At 41.7% G+C, this 17,071-nt stretch overlaps 1 protein-coding gene and 1 pseudogene across 1 annotated transcript; both read left to right on the top strand.

Moving 5' to 3' along the window:
• The first annotated feature begins 973 nt into the window (after positions 1–973).
• Positions 974–2,971, top strand: hoxa2ab (homeobox protein HoxA2ab). Its single transcript, NM_001141625.1, is given in 2 exon segments — positions 974–1,514; positions 2,177–2,971. Coding segments are annotated over 2 exon segments (1,122 nt in total). The 5' UTR covers positions 974–1,150; the 3' UTR covers positions 2,935–2,971.
• Positions 2,972–10,771: 7,800 nt separating this feature from the next.
• On the top strand, positions 10,772–12,447 carry LOC106588835 (homeobox protein Hox-A1a pseudogene; annotated as a pseudogene).
• Positions 12,448–17,071: the final 4,624 nt, after the last annotated feature.

Here is a 17,071-nt window from a genome sequence, read left to right as displayed (position 1 = left end):
TTAGTATGTTGTTAGCATATAGGTCAACCTTGCTTTAGTGGAACTGGGAGTGCTCTGCAGAGTGATATAAACGCAGGGACTGAGAAAGAGTATAATTACTCTACAAAAATTCCAGACTCAAATGAAACAGAACATGATTGGTATGCATGCACACAAAATGTGATATTTTAAAGCCTTATTCTTTTGTTGCATTAGGTACACATCATTTTAGCAACATCGGTTGTGTGTGTGTGTGTGTTTGTCTGAAGTTTGTGTGTGTGTGTGCTTACATGCTCCATGTATATTTGGGTATCTGGGCGTTAAACACAATATTTAACTACTTCATGTGTAATAAATGTACTGCATACAAGTGGATGACACTAAAATGGTATAGTAGGCATGATTAACCCATGCCTCCAGAATAGGTATGACGTTCTGTTCCCAGTTGTATGCATCAATTAGTAGCTTAACCTATAGCTCATCTGTGCTTGTATTGAAAAGAAAGTCTATGAACACGGTCTATGTTGTAAACTCTACCGTTTTGGAACACATTTGATTGTTAGGGGTTGTTGCTGTCAGGAGCTGTAAATATCCGTTTTTGGGGTGTTTTTTTTCCCAGAGAGAACTCTACATGAATGGCTAACTTAGCTAATGACTGCATGCATAGTGTGTAGCTACTGGTGTAATTTGTGTGGCGCGGGGGCGTTCTCTCCAGACATACCCAAACAATACGCGAAAATAGGAGTGCATGAGCCCGGGCACTATACATACTTGACTTTCACAGCGCTCAGGCAGCCATTCTAAAAACACATTTATAGTTTAGTTGACTAGGAGGCTAGGGGACGTTAAACTGGGGCGGGCGTAAAAAAGGTGTAAATAAAAACAGCCGTCCCCATAGAGACAAGGCGTTCTTCACCAGAGTTTTTGGATCAATCACGCAGACAGTGGCTTCTTTTGATTAAACCCCAAATTGTCATTGGGCAGAAGTAATCATGTGACTTGGCTCCAATTTCAACCTTGTCTCCATGAATTCAATAGTTTAATAGCTGTTCGGTCACCATACGGCCGTAATCAGTGAATTTGAAAAAAATGCCACCACCTCTTTCTCATTGAGCCGCTACATTTATAAAAATACGCGCAGCAAACTTTCCTCGGCTCTCAGCGAGCGGAGATGAATTACGAATTCGAGCGAGAGAGCGGTTTTATCAATAGTCAGCCGTCGCTTGCTGAGTGCCTGACATCTTTCCCCCCTGTCGGTGATTCATTTCAAAGTTCATCAATCAAGAGCTCGACGCTTTCACACTCGACACTGATTCCTCCTCCTTTTGAGCAGACCATTCCCAGCCTCAACCCAGGCATCCACCCGAGGCATAGCCGGCCCAGACACAGCCCCGATGGCTGCATCCCGCTGCCCACTGCCTCCCTACCCCCGGAATACCCCTGGATGCGGGAGAAGAAAGCCTCCAAGAAGAATCACCTGCCGACTTCCTCGGCGACTGCCATAACGAGTGGACCTGTGTGCTTCTCCCCGAAAGGTGGGTGTTTTTTATGGGGTAATTTAGAGGGAAGACATTTTTATTCAGAATGCACTTTCCAAGCTCTTGAAGGAGTGGCAATAGGCTAGTCATTACCAAGTTGCAGAGCCTATTCAAAATTCATCTGCTGGGCACAATTGTGCATTGGGTTATCCATATTGTTACTCTACTCGGAAAAGTTTGGGCAAAGTTAAGTAATGTAAAATGATTTATTTGATATCCACGGTGCCCTTCCTCGCCGAGCAGTGCCAGAGTTTTGATGTGTGACAGTAATGAAGAGTGATAGAGTAGTGTTGCCGTGCCGGGCATCTGGCGCATTCATCAGTATAGTAGCCGTCTGGAGCACACTACTGCTCTCTCTCTCTCTCTCTCTCTTTCTCTGCTGTATTTTGGGGGAAATTATGTACATATGGTGCGCCATAGGACTTCGTCCAATACTGTGCATTAATTAGTCAATAGCCATATTACAAGTAGGCTATTTTGTGGGGGAGAATACATAGGGTGCTACTATGAGCAGCCATTTTGCTGCAGTATAGCCACTGTGTTAAATAGGTTCATCTCTGGTGGTTTGTGTTTATACAGGAGTAATATTGCATTATCAAGTCATAGTGGATAATTGTGTAATGCTTCTTTATCTTGTGATTTATGTGCTGCGGTTTCAGGTTCGCCTGAGATTCTAGAGAGTGGAGGAGAGGGTTCCCGGCGGTTGAGGACCGCGTACACCAACACACAGCTCCTGGAGCTGGAGAAGGAGTTCCACTTCAACAAGTATCTGTGCCGACCGAGGAGGGTGGAGATAGCCGCCCTGCTGGACCTCACCGAGCGGCAGGTCAAAGTATGGTTCCAGAACCGGCGCATGAAGCACAAGAGGCAGACCCAGTGCAAGGAGAACCACAATGGCGAAGGGAAAGAGCCAAGTGCCGAGGACAGGACCCAGAGCGACGAGGAGGATGAGGGCTCGCTGTTTGAGCAGAGCCTCAATATAGTGACCGGGGCCCTTATGGAGAGAGGGGCCTGCTCCTTTCACCAGAACTCACTCAGTACTTCCCAGCAGCTCCAGAATGTTGGCCCGCACAATGGCGAGGCCCAGAGTTACACAGTTTTACCACTGAGCAGCAATGACAAAAATCTGAAGCATTTCCCCAACCCGTCACCCACTGTTCCAGGCTGCGTGTCAACAATAGGGCCCGGCTCTGCACCTGGCCAGGACAATGGCGGTAGTCCCGCTGCCCTGGACGTCTCAATACAAGACTTCCAAGTATTCTCCTCGGATTCTTGCCTTCACCTCTCTGATGCCACCTCGCCCAGTTTGTCAGAATCCCTGGACAGCCCCGTGGACAATCTGGACATATCTACCGACAGCTTCTACTTTTTCTCGGAGTCATTAACTACAATTGACTTACAGCATCTGAGCTATTGAAATCAATGAAAAATAGAGCAAGACTTTCAACCTGGAACATTTAAAGAAAGAAAAAAAACTCCGGTATTAACTATGAAGTTAATTTTGGTGGTTGTTTGATATGATCGGCACATTTCCTTTTTATTGATTAATTGATTAGGCCTAGTCGATTAATTCAAGGTAAGAGTCTTGAAAAATATACCATTGTGGCCTGCAATTACAATAACACAATGATTTCTTAAGATGCAATATTATGGGTATGTGAAAAGTTGCACAATAGTATGAATTCTGGTCATTTTATTTTTGTATAGCTTACAGTGCAATGGATATTTTTGTTAGAATAAATCTGACTTGCTATAAGGAACTTGCAAAATTGTGTTTTGTTATTATTATCCAAACCTTTTTATGAAGTGTAAAGTGAATTTTTGATCAAATGTATTTTTATCAACCCCCAAAAATAGAAATGAGGCATTACCTACCGATACAATGTTTAGTAGCTCTTCCTGAATACAAATTTACTCGAATTAATTTGCAAGTCAAAATAGTGTGATGAAAGCCGTATCTCGGAGTATAAATCCTTTAGTTATTCTAATAAATGCATGGTTTATATTATATTATAGGCTAAGCATAAATGTTTAGTCGGATAAAAAACGAACCTTCATCTTGGATGCCTTGAGATTGTATTCTGTTTATGTTAATTAAGAATTAGCACCTTTTTCATTATTTTTCAGTGATATAAATAGCTGTGCAATTTGACAATGGAGTTCATATACATTTTAACAATTTCTTTAATAGAAATATCAGCTTACAATTCTGAATCAGAAACTCTTTAGAAAACTTGTCTTGTCCAATTTCAAGCAGATCCGAGTATACAGAACATTTTACAGGCTACTACAATACATCGAATACATTTCCTCTTTTACTTTCCCTGGTTGTAAAGTTAGTCAAATTGTGAACATACTAGGCTAGCAATAGCATGGCTCCCTATTGCTAGCTCCCTTAGCTGTGTGCATGTGGAGAAATGCTCGAGCCATGTTTGCCTTCACTAGCTCATAAATCAAACCCCATCATGAATGAGAACGTTATCAAAGAGACCAATTGTGATATATAATGCACAAATAACAACCCTCTTTACTTTTTCAGATGGGATTCGCGAATCGAGGCCAAAAACTCTGAAGCTTTGTAAGCCTTTGGTAATAATTAATTTTTATAGCTGTTCAAACACGCGGGCTCTCCAAGCGTGCAGCAGCTTGCAGCAGTCCCTTCCCCCTCGTGCTATAAGTAGCCTAATTCAAAACAGGCTGTTGCAGGCCTATACATTAGTATTCATTTTACACGTTTTATATTTTCTAAAAATAGCTCTAAAGCTTTTAATGATTGGGGAGCAGTGTACGCCAATAAATATATTTTATTAAATGTTGATTTTCATAACAATAACCTATTATGGCAAAATGGCTTACGGCTATAAACGTGTTATGTCCTTGTGCAGAAATACATTTTTCCACAGCCTTGGAGAAATGCATGTTTTACTAATTTCACCATGGAGTTGTATGAGATTTGGTCAGAAATATTACAATTCTGTAATACTTTTGGAATGGGCTACTAGTTGTCAATATTTCACTCAACATGCTAATGCTTATGGGCATACTAACCACGGGTTGCTACATAGCATGGATCGATCGTAAAACGTATCATTGCAAAGCAAAGTGCATAACCATATTACATTCAACTGTAGCGTATCGGTGGAGTGACGTTTAGCCAATACGTAATTTATTAAAAACTGGCAGTGGACGACTGCACGCGTAGGCTATAGGTATTGCACATATTCCATGCACATATGTCAAGAGGAAAGCTACTTTACTAGGCCATACAACTCTGGTCCAACTTGGGCTTTCCTTTCCAAAGGCTGGTAACCAAATAATTCCGAAACAAAGCGCCTTTTCTCTCACCCCATTCCACGTTCGCACAAAAAGCATTCTGGAACGTTCACGGCCTGGCGAAGAGTGCTGCACCCACGCGCTATGTGCACGGTTGAAGAGAGCGAGAGAAAGAGAGAGCGAAGCGTAGGTAGTGTAGGATACTTTAGTACTGTCTCATGGTTCGAAACTAAGGAGTCTTGCTGTGTCCAAGAGGGGTTTTGCCAGGGGACATAGTGAACAATTTGCAGTTTTATAGCTAATCTCATGCTATTTTGCACATTTTGCCATGAGGCTGAGAGAAAATGTTGCTGTTTTAGAGATAATGGATTCTTAAAAGAAGGTACAATCTTAACTTTTTTTTCCCGCAAATAATTGTTTTAATATTAACAACATTTGAAATATATATTTTGATAGACCAAAGTATCAGCTATCACACCATGTAAAGAAACAACCACATTTTTATTTCATTTTTATAAAATGCAACTAACTTACATTTTTCAATTAGTGTCCAACAAGATACACAAATCTGAGGCAGTTGATGTTTTACAGAGTTGACATTATGTTCTTCATTCAAGTGGCATACACAGTAGCAATTTAGTTTTTCCTCAGTTGCTTTATGACTCTAAAACCTAATTAAATGTAATGTATTTGAATCAAAATTCATGTTCTATCTAATCTATCAGGAAGACATATCAGGAAGAGTTGACAGTTTATGGTTGTGACCATGGTTATTCCAATATTGTTTGTTTTAATCTATCAAAAGTAGAGAACTTTCCAGACCATGAGTGGTCTTGTTGCACTACATGTAATGAAGACATGAATAAGGGGTCCTTATGGTATAGTTGACCTTGCTCATTCCTGATTCATTTAGTATTTTAGATACATCTGACAGAGTTGACCAAATCTCCGGACACATCTTTTAATCACAGTTTTGAGAGAAATATTCTTTAAAGTCACAAAGGGCTATTACAAGTAACTACATAAGATCATTTTCCCAGTTAATATCCACTATTCCCAGTTTTTAGAATTGTAGACACTTTTTTTGGAGAGTTTGAAATTGGGATATTTTGCTCCAGACAAGGGCGTTAGAAAATTCAAAAAACAAATATTTTCCCTTATAAAATTCATTAAATGTACATTTTACAACAACTTCTCACAGTCTCAGATCAGAATTGGACAGTCATCCATGTTTCTCAAATCTCAAATTTCGAAGTTGTTCCAAAAATCTCATTTAAGTTTAGGCATTAACTCCACATTTTTAATGTTAGGGTTACGTTTTACCTCTAAATTCATAAGGTTGGGCATTAACTCTGAATGGTTAAGGTAGGGTTAAAGTTTGGGACAGGCTTAAAACTAAAATATAAAAAAACAACTTTCTATGCTGGATTCAAACATGCAACCTTTGGAATCAGAGGCAGATGCTTACAATGGTTAAGGTAAAGGGTTAAAGATGCACTATGCAGAAATCGCTCCGCCATTTCCTGGTTTCTAAAACTCTAATAGTTTACCTAACTTCAGTTTATGTGACAAAACAAGCTATTATAGTGTAGATAATCATTGTAACATCTAAACCGCTGGGAAATATATTTTCCATAACCACTAATGTTGTGTTTTCAGCTGTTTGAAGCTGGTGTACAAAACCAAATGTAAAAAAATGCAAAAACGAAACTTAAGCACGGGAAGCATACATAACGCAGCTTTAAGGTAAGGGTTAAGGTTTGCTATAGGCTTAAAACAAAAATATGAAAAACTATTTTATATTCCTTTGGAACCAGAGGCAGATGCTTAGCCAAAACCTACTTGGTCCCGTGTGGCTCAGTTGGTAGAGCATGGTGTTTGCAACGCCAGGGTTGTGGGTTCGATTCCCACGGGTGACCAGTACGAAAAAAAAGAAATGTATGCATTCACTACTGTAAGTCGCTCTGGATAAGAGTGTCTGCTAAATGACTGAAATGTAAATGTTGAAGGTAACAGCGTTCACTGTTGCCCCTAGTGGCCGCTTTGCACGTTATCTCTCGACATCCTTGGATATGGATGGAGGTCAAATACTGAGATGTATCAAGGTGACCTGCCTGAAATGTTTGTTTCCCTGTCAGACAAGGATTGTCCCGACTTTTAAGAATCCCTGATCTAATTTCCTGCTGTTCTACAGATTTTCCATGAGGTTGTTTTGTAGTTTTAAAGCTAATTTCCAGTCATTCAAAAATTAATAAAAGAATGGCTTCTGATATGTTCATATGCTATCTGGGGGGCCGACCCCCTTCTGAAAGAAAAGCCTGATAGAGGTCCAACAGAGGCTGTTAGAAGAATAACCACCGCTAGGCCACCGCTAGGCCATACAATCCTCTTATCATCCAGTAGGGGCGCAAACCACTATTCCCCTCTTATACCTCGGCCCCTCCTCTCTCTCTCTCTCTCTCTCTCTCCTCTCTCTCTCTCTCTCTCTCTCTCTCTCTCTCTCTCTCTCTCTCTCTGTTACAGGTTTTTCAATCGCTTTGGTACTATTTTCACGTGTGAATTTGAAAAACTCTTAGTACAAAACTCCAAACTGGTAACACTTGTAATCCACCAGGTCTTATCTTCAAAACATTTTATTGTGCTTTCATTTTGTTTGGAGACATCTTTCACCACACACCCATTGATCAAAAATATAAGTTTACTGTGAAATACCATGAGAACATTGATTTAATCACCGAAACACAACATAATGATATCTTCTCAATTTAGTTGTTTTAACAACAAGTTAATCCAATAGAAAAAAATGCCCATTGACTGTAATATGCTACATAACTGGTTTTAACATTTGGAAATACACTTGCTCTACCCATCAAAAATTGACCCATCAAAAATGCAAAATCTAATTTCCATAATTTCTATCCCATGTGTGATGAAAGGTGTGATCATTAAAGACATGTTTTACAATCACTGATGCAAAAATATATTGTTCAGATATAATTACAACATTATCAAACAAATCAAAATGAATTAAATGAATGAAATAAATAAACATAATGTTTATCAGTCACTAGTTAGCATCAAGCCTGTCTTGAGCATTTGGCCATAGGTTCTCATTAACATCGCAGTAAATGTCCTCATTGTTTATGAACATGGGGGAAAAACCTTTTGGCATGGCAGATCCAAGCCTCACATAGGGCTGGAATGATGTCATTGTATGCCTCAACCATGGCCTGGATCATATACCTTCCACCTGTATTGTAATCATGTATTGTATATTTTACAGTATTGTATTGTTGTTATGCATTGTAGTGGTCCTGTGTTGCTCAGTTAGCAAGAGCATGGCACTAGCAACACCTCGATTCTGGGGTCACACAAAAATGTGTGGACTGTTGTATCTTTGGTAAAAAAGTGTCTGCAATGTAAATAGCCTATATTACGGTACTACAGTCCTGTAATGCCCTATATTACGGTATTAGAGTAGGGCATTGGCCAATGACATGTTTGTACAGCAGTGTGACCCCCCCCCCCCCAATAAAAAACTCCCCAGAAACTTCACTTTGGATACATGTTTACTCTATAGGGGATGCATTTCTTTCTTGTTTGGACCTTCTGGATTATTTGCATATTGGTATTGTATTGTATTTCTATTGTATTAATGCACTGTTGGATCTATAGAAACACAGTCATTTCGCTGCACCTGCTATAACATCTGCTATTCTGTGTACTTAACCAATAAACATGGATTTGATTTGTTACGTTTCTGATCTTGTCAATATCAGATTAAAACAATAATCTGTGAAGTAAAATCATAATAGTCATCATCATAGCAGTACATTTGAGTACATCATTTTTATGTTTCTACTTTACAGACATACATTTTCATTATGTTGTTCTCAAAATCTGTTGACAAACCAGTTTACATCTAAAATCTATAGCTAGGTTTACCAAACGTTTAAATGATAATCAATTAAGAGCAGTCGGATTAAATAATAGTCAAATGTACTTTAACAAAAGAGAAGAGAATCATAGCAAAAGTAATGTGAGCATTGCATTGTGAAAGGCAATTACTTTGTATGAACATGGATTGCAATGTGAAACATGTATTTCTAGATTAAACTGATTACGTTTGGTGATAAAGTGACTGTGTGATTTTATGTGTTGTATTTAGTCAATAAAAAATCTGCTTAGAGTTTTGAAACTACTGCCGTTTAGTCTGTTTTGAGTTTTGTTCTAAGAGTTGTGAAAATGTAGCCTACCACATACTTGTGAAACATTGCACCAAACCGATTGAAAGGAAACTGTAACGTGTGTGTGTGATATGTGCCGATGTGTGCCTTTCTGTATGGAAAAAGAAATAAAGAGAGAATGACAGAGAGAGAGAGAGAGAGAGAGAGAGAGAGAGAGAGCATAACAGAGAGAGAGAGAGAGAGAGAGAGAGAGAGAGAGAGAGAGAGAGAGAGAGAGAGAGAGAGAGAGAGAGAGAGAGAGAGATACTAAGACAGAGAGAGAGAGAGAGAGAGAGAGAGAGAGAGAGAGAGAGAGAAAGAGAGAAAGGGAGAGAGAAAGGGAGAGAGAGAGAAAGGGAGAGAGAAAGGGAGAGCGAGCATATAGCACCAGGAATGGGAGCACCAGTCCCCCTACAGCTTCCCCTTTTCTCTGCAACATAAAATGTAATCACCATTAATTTGTCAAATGGCCTCATAACAGGATGATGAAGCAGCAGTTACTCCTCAGGCTGTAAGAGCCGTACAACACCCATATCCCGTTATTAAATCAACTGATCATTCTACATAATGAAAAGGAGTGGGCGTAAAATGACACACTGCATGCTGGCTTTTGGCGCAATGCTATTAATATTGTGTCACTGATTCTTTTTGATGGGTCAATTCTTGTGGTCTTCGAATCTCTACATGTGGCTCAGCGAGCCTGCCTCAATGAAATAAAAACCCTACAATGCCTCTCTGTCCCTCTATCAATGCAGATAACACTTAAAAGGACTTAGATGTACAGTCCGCAATCGAGTGAAACAACATCATGTACGTTGAATCATATGGCCGTGGTAAGGTGCAGTTGAGAGTGACTGGTGCACCAGACTCACGTCTCCATGCCAACCAGCTGACACTATTGACTGACAACATCACACGCATGCACGCGCAAACACACACGCAATAGTGTTATAATAAATTGATATTTATCCCGATCGAGTGTATTTAAGGATTCTTGAAAGGTTTTTCAAAATCTGTACTCGAATTCATTTCCTTTATAATTTCGACAAATGACGTATTACAGGGATGGCACTCTCTTGATCCTGACATATGGTTAGCAGGGGAACCTAGAACAATTTAACCATGGTCTGTCAGCATAGACTGAGCAACTCTGGATACTAAACTCTCTCTCTCTCTCTCTCTCTCTCTCTCTCTCTCTCTCTCTCTCTCTCTCTCTCTCTCTCTCTCTCTTCTTTCTTCTCTTTCTCTCTTTCTTCTCTTTCTCAATACATTCAGTTCTATTTTCATATTCCCCCTTTGTTCATCTTGAAATGCCACATTACCTACTGCACACTGAAATCCTATTAGTAGTTGTTTTGTTTGTGGAGGGGAGTCGTATATAACTCTACTCCTGACAGTCATTCGAGCAGGGCAGCTTAGCAGAAGCCTTGTTTGCTGTTCCCCGCTCTACATGGGACCTGAGCGCCATCCACCTTCGTCTGCCTCCCGGCTCATTGTTTGCTCCGCCAATAAATGAGTGGTTAAGCTCGTCACCTTGATCGACGAGCGCTTGGAATTTAAAGATCCACTCAAAATCTGTCACGCTAAGGGGACACTGCCGAGCACCTCACTGGCTGACCCGGGCCACGTGACTGCCCACCGTTTCATTGATAACGGTAAAGGTGATATGGTTACCCAGGGTGAGACAGATAGAAAGTCATCAGAAGACCAGGCCTGTTGTGGACTGTCTCTCAGTCCTGCTGAGACGATACTACAATGAGTATCTCCTTAGATTACTTAGTGATGAGCGGCGATGGCAGGTCCTGCTCATTGAGGTCATTCCACTCGGATCACGAAATTACAACTTTCTGGTTGTGCGCGGTCATTAGAACAACTGTGGGGCAGATGCGCGCTTCATGCCCAGTAGAGTTGGCATCCCTCACAGACATAGTCCTACCAGACTCCTACCAGCTCTCTGGGTTTAGCCTACGGTGCCCATCCGGCCTGCATCTCGGGTTATGGACACCAGGGCTTCTGTACCACCCACAACCATTACGCTCTGAACCAGGATGTGGAGTCGTTCGCGGGGTTCCCCCAGTGCGCCCGGTTAATGTACTCCAGGAACATTTCAACATCACCAAGGTTACGGGGCGCGGCCCTTGGTCAGCTCCATTGCGCTCATGCTACCTACGGTGGCGGGCACGAGCAGGCCAACCTGCGTCCATTCAATGGGTGCTCGAACCCGCTGTCATCCCTGCACGCGGCCCACCTTGACGCGTGCTGCTCGCCCCTGTCAGAGAGAGCCTCCAACTCACAGACCTTCGACAGGATGAAAGTGAAGAGGAACCCGCTGAAGACAGGTGAGTGTCATGCAGAAGGGGACAGGTGTATGCAGATTGATGCAACACCTCTCTGTATTGGGTATGGATAGGAATGTAGCCACAAAGTCATAACTCCAAGTGTAAAGTAATATACTGAAAGAAAGTATAAATGCTACATACAACAATTTCAATGATTTTACTGAGTTACAGTTCAAATAAGGAAATCATTCAATTGAGAAAAATAAAGTGTCAAACACAATGTAGCAGCCAAGTTGGCTACTATCTATGGTGGTGAAATGGACAGCACTCTCCAAGGTGAGTCAATGTAGCAGCCAAGTAGGCTACTATCTATGGTGGTGAAATGGACAGCACTCTCCAAGGTGAGTCAATGTAGCAGCCAAGTAGGCTACTATCTATGGTGGTGAAATGGACAGCACTCTCCAAGGTGAGTCAATGTAGCAGTAGAACAAATATCACAATATCGGTATATAACTTCTCCACCTCCGGCTGAATCTGACTCGCGTGTAGGCCTACTAGCTAGTGGAGGTGCCGGTGGTGACGCTGAACTGGCGGGATTAGCATCACCATCAGGAACAGTTTGCCACTCACTCCTCTCCTCTGGCACTGACAGTTCTCTGACTCGTTCTGGGTTTGATTCACTATCTTTCTCTGGATTTTTGTACATGAAAAATGTCTAACTCGATTGTCTTTTCTTCTACGTTTTTTTTTTGTCTTTCCCACAATTCAAATTCAGTAGGGAGACAACTAGACTAGGCTATGTGATGTGATTACATAGGGACCTCTTCATTAGCTGACCACCACTACCAAGACCTGAGTCAAGATCAGTTACCTCCCCATAAACTCTACATACAAATAAGAAAGCAGGTTTGGAATCAGTTTGGCAGGATAGGATGATTACACAGAAGGATCACCGCGCTTGAGAAAGAGCTCATCTTCAACAAGTACCTGACCTGGGACCGGTGCGTGGAGATCGCCACAGCGTTTCAGCTAAACGAGACTCAGGTCAAAATGTGGTTCCAGAATCGCCGGATGAAACAGAAGAAGTGCGAGAAGGAAGGCCTGCTGCCCAACAAGCCACTGTGTCAGACCTGGGGGATAGCTGCCTGGTGAAAGCAGACGATGCCGAGTCTGAGAAGTCCCTCTCTGCCCCTTCCACCTCTTCTCCCGCCTCTTCAACAGTGTCCTCTGGGAGTTAAAGAACCCTTACCTCGTGGCAACAATGGTCTACATATACCAAAGACGATATACATGTCCTAACTCGGATAGGTTAAATTCATTCTAAAAGAGTAAATATAAAATAACGTATGTACTACTTGGGCGATACTGAGACAGCGAGAGTGGACAAAGAGATTGGACTATTGTCCAGGCTACGTGGTTAATCTATGGAAGGGGTAGGCAACCCTGTTACAGGAGTACCACAAGTACTTCAGGATTTTGTCTCAACTAGGCACCACACTGAGCTACTTAGCTAATTGATATGTTCAGTGATTGCCTAAATTCAACACACTTGGTCTTCCAGGTCAGTTAAATCAAAAACTTGAAGGACCAGGGTTGCCCACCGCTGATCTATGGTGTTGAAATTTCAGCCCATTGTCTTATGGAACACACCAAGAGGTGCCGATTCTGCAGGTTCCAGATTACGTTTGGACCGGGGGAAATGTGGAAGCTATACTGTCCACTAGGGGCTACTTGAGTGACTACTAGTAGGTTTGCGGCTTGACAAACAACTTATATATGGTTTTGTAATGCTCTTTACTTTACAAATGTACTATAAGAAATCATTTAATGTTTGTGTCGATTTGAATAATTATTGCTATATGTTTTGAAATGTATGAAAGTGAACCATGTCTCAACATCCAGTGTTGCGCAACCACAATATTTTGCATGACAATATTAATCAGACTAAAATGGGTCACATAATAGACATTTTAACCATACTTTTCTAATCTCACTATAATGGTCATGTAGAAGGATGTTTCTCACCATTTTCAATGACTATTCATACTTAGTCCTACCAATCAGGTGCACTCCAGATGTCCTTGTCATTCGCGCTCCTTGTCACTTGATAAAATAAACATTTTTATTCTCTTCACAAATGCTAAAATCATGAGGCTCATCACATTTCCATGGCTTGACGAGGTAATTAAAGATATTTTTAAACACTAACCTGTCGATAAAAGCTTATGTGAGAAGCTGATCCATCAAGTCAATTGATTAAGGCATAATTCTTTTATTTATTTAACCTTTATTTAACTAGGCAAGTTAGTCAAGAGCAAATTCTTATTTACAATGACGGCCGATACCAAAAGGCAAAAGGCCTCCTGCGGGGACGGGGACGGGGCCTGGGATTAAAAATAAAATATAAAATATAAATGTAGGACAAAACACACATCACGACAAGAGAGACAACACAACACTACATAAAGAGAGACCTAAGACAACAACATAGCAAGGCAGCAACACATGACAACACAGCATGGTAGCAACACAACATGACAACAACATGGTAGCAACACAAAACGTGGTACAAACATTATTGGACACAAAGAACAGCACAAAGGGCAAAATAGGTAGAGACAACAATACATCACGCAAAGCAGCCACAACTGTCAGACTGTCAGAGTAAGAGTGTCCATGATTGAGTCTTTGAATGAAGAGATTGAGATAAAACTGGCCAATTTGAGTGTTTGCGGCAGCTCGTTCCAGTCGCTAGCTGCAGCGAACTGAAAAGAGGAGTGACCCAGGGATGTGTGTACTTTCGGGACCTTTAACAGAATATGACTGGCAGAACAGGTGTTGTATGTGGAGGATGAGGGCTGCAGTAGATATCTCAGATAGGGGGGAGTGAGGCCTAAGAGGGTTTTATAAATAAGCATCAACCAGTGGGTCTTGCGACGGGTATACAGAGATGACCAGTTTACAGAGGAGTATAGAGTGCAGTGATGTGTCCTACAAGGAGCATTGGTGGCAAAACTGATGGCCAAATGGTAAAGAACATCTAGCTGCTCGAGAGCACTCTTACCTGCCAATCTCTAAATTATGTCTCCGTAATCTAGCATGGGTAGGATGGTCATCCGAATCAGGGTTAGTTTGGCAGCTGGGGTGAAAGAGGAGCGATTACGATAGAGGAGTCTAGATTTAACTTCAGCCTGCAGCTTTGATATGTGCTGAGAGAAGGACAGTGTACCATCTAGCCATACTACCAAGTACTTGTATGAGGTGACTACCTCAGGCTCTAAACCATCAGAGGTAGTAATCACACCTGTGGGGAGAGGAGCATTCTTCTTACTTAACCACATGACCTTTGTTTTGGAGGTGTTCAGAACAAGGTTAAGGGTAGAGAAAGCTTGTTGGACACTAAGGAAGCTTTGTTGTAGAGCGTTTAACACAACATCCGGGGAGGGGCCAGCTGAGTATAAGACTGAATAATCTGCATATAAATGGATGAGAGAGCTTCCTACTGCCTGAGCTATGTTGATGTAAATTGAGAAGAGCGTGGGCCCTAGGATCGAGCATTGGGGTACTCCCTTGGTGACAGGCAGTGGCTGAGACAACAGATTTTCTGACTTTATACACTGCACTCTTTGAGATAAGTAGTTAGCAAACCAGGCCAAAGACCCCTCAGAGACACCAAAACTCCTTAGCCCACAAGAATGGAATGGTCTACCGTATCAAAAGCTTTGGCCGAGTCAATAAAAATAGCAGCACAACATTGCTTAGAATCAAGGTTAATGGTGACATCATTGAGGACCTTTAAGGTTGCAGTGACACTTCCATAACCTGAGTGGAAACCAGATTGCATACCAGAGAGAATACTATAGACATCAAGAAAGCCAGTCAGTTGATTATTGACAAGTTCTTCCAACACTTGATAAACAGTGAAAAATAGAAGTAGGCCTATAACAGTTAGGATCAGCTTGATCTCCCCTTTAAATAAAGGATGAACCACGGCTGCCTTCCAAGCTATGGGAACCTCCCCAGAAAGGAGAGAGAGGTTAAAAAGGTTGGAGATAGGCTTAGCGATGATAGGGGCAGCAACCTTAAAGAAGAAAGGGTCTAAACCATCTGACCCAGATGTCTTTTTGTGGTCAAGTTTCAGGAGCTGCTTTAGCACCTCGGACTCAGTGACTGCCTGCAGGGAGAAACTTTGTTGCGGGACAGGGGAAAATGAGGGATAAGCATCGGGGATAGTCACATTAGAAGGGGTGGGAGATGAGGAAATGTTGGACGGGCAAGGAGGTATGGCTGAGTCAAATAGGAATCCTGACTTAATGAAGTGGTGATTAAAGAGCTCAGCCGTGTGCTTCTTGTCAGTAACAACCACATCATCAACATTAAGGGACATGGGCAGCTGTGAGGAGGAGGGTTTATTCTCCAGGTCTTTAACTGTTTTCCAGAACTTCTTGGGGTTAGACCCACAGAGAGAGAACTGCTCCTTAAAGTAACTAACTTTGGCCTTCCGGATAGCCTGAGTGCACTTATTTCTCATTTGCCTGAACGAGAGCCAGTCAGCCTGAGTATGCGTGTGCCGAGCCTTTCACCAAATGCAATTCTTGAGGTGGAGTAGCTCTCCAAGATCACGGTTGAACCAGAGGCTGAACCTGTTTTTAATTCTCATTTTAATTCTAATTTAACAATACCACTGAAAATATCAAAAAGGAAAGTCCAACCGTCTTCGACAGAGGTGATCAAGCTGATTCTATACCGTTTTACAGAGGCCAGTTCATGAAGGAAGGTTTGCTCATTAAAGTTTTTTAGCAAGCGTCTATAACAAATCAGGACAAGTCGTTTCACTGTGCAGCCATTACGAACACAGGCTGTAAAACAGTGGTCTCTAAGGTCATTACAGAAAACACCAGACTGATACCTATCAGGATTATTTGTGAGGATAACATCGAGAAGAGTAGCCTTTTCTGGGTGTGTGGAGTCATACCTTGTGGGATTGGTAATAATCTGAGAAAGATTTAGGGAGTCCCATTGCTTTAGGACTTGGTCAGGTGGTTTAAGCATTTCCAAATTTAGGACAAATTCAGACTTAGTGTAAGGGGCCAGGAGAGAGCTTAAGGCAGGTAGGGTGCAGGCCGGTGCTGATGGAGGACAATAGCGCCCAGCAACAGACAACAAAGAGCTATTTGAAAGTTTAATGCTTAAAACCAGCAAATCAAATTGTTTGGGGACAGACTTGGTGGAGACAACCGAGCACTGATGGTGGTCCTTGGTAAAGATTGCCACTCCACCACCTTTGGAAGATCTGTCTTGCTGAGAAAGGTTAACATCAGTATTCTAAACACTCTTTCTTAACCACGTCTCAGTAATGACCAACACATCTGGATTGGAACTGTGAACCCACACTTTCAATTGATCCATTTTAGGTAATAAGCTTCTAGTGTTAACGTGCAGAAAACCCAGGCTTTTACGAGAGCAGAAATCAGTGAGGCAGATATCAGAGCACAAGTCAGAATTGGGGCTAGCAACTGTAGATGATGGGCCAGGGTGTACATGCACATTTCCAGATATCATCAACAGTAATACAATCAAGGCATGGCATAGTACAGGGAGAGCTCTGCAGTGCTGATTTATGACATCTGAATGTGCATCAAGTGGCAACAAGATCCTATTGTAAAGCAATTTCATCAGGTAACATGAATACAAGCGGTGATTAGAGGTGATTAGAATGAGATGGGAGGCCAAAAGACCGTGTAACCAATAGAGAGTCAGAGTCCTGAGTGTGGGA

Source organism: Salmo salar, chromosome 27, assembly GCF_965601325.2.
Source record: "Salmo salar chromosome 27, fSalSal1, whole genome shotgun sequence".
NCBI lineage: Eukaryota > Metazoa > Chordata > Actinopteri > Salmoniformes > Salmonidae > Salmo > Salmo salar.
Note: the sequence above shows the minus strand (reverse complement) of the source record. Positions and strands in the feature narration are given on the sequence as shown.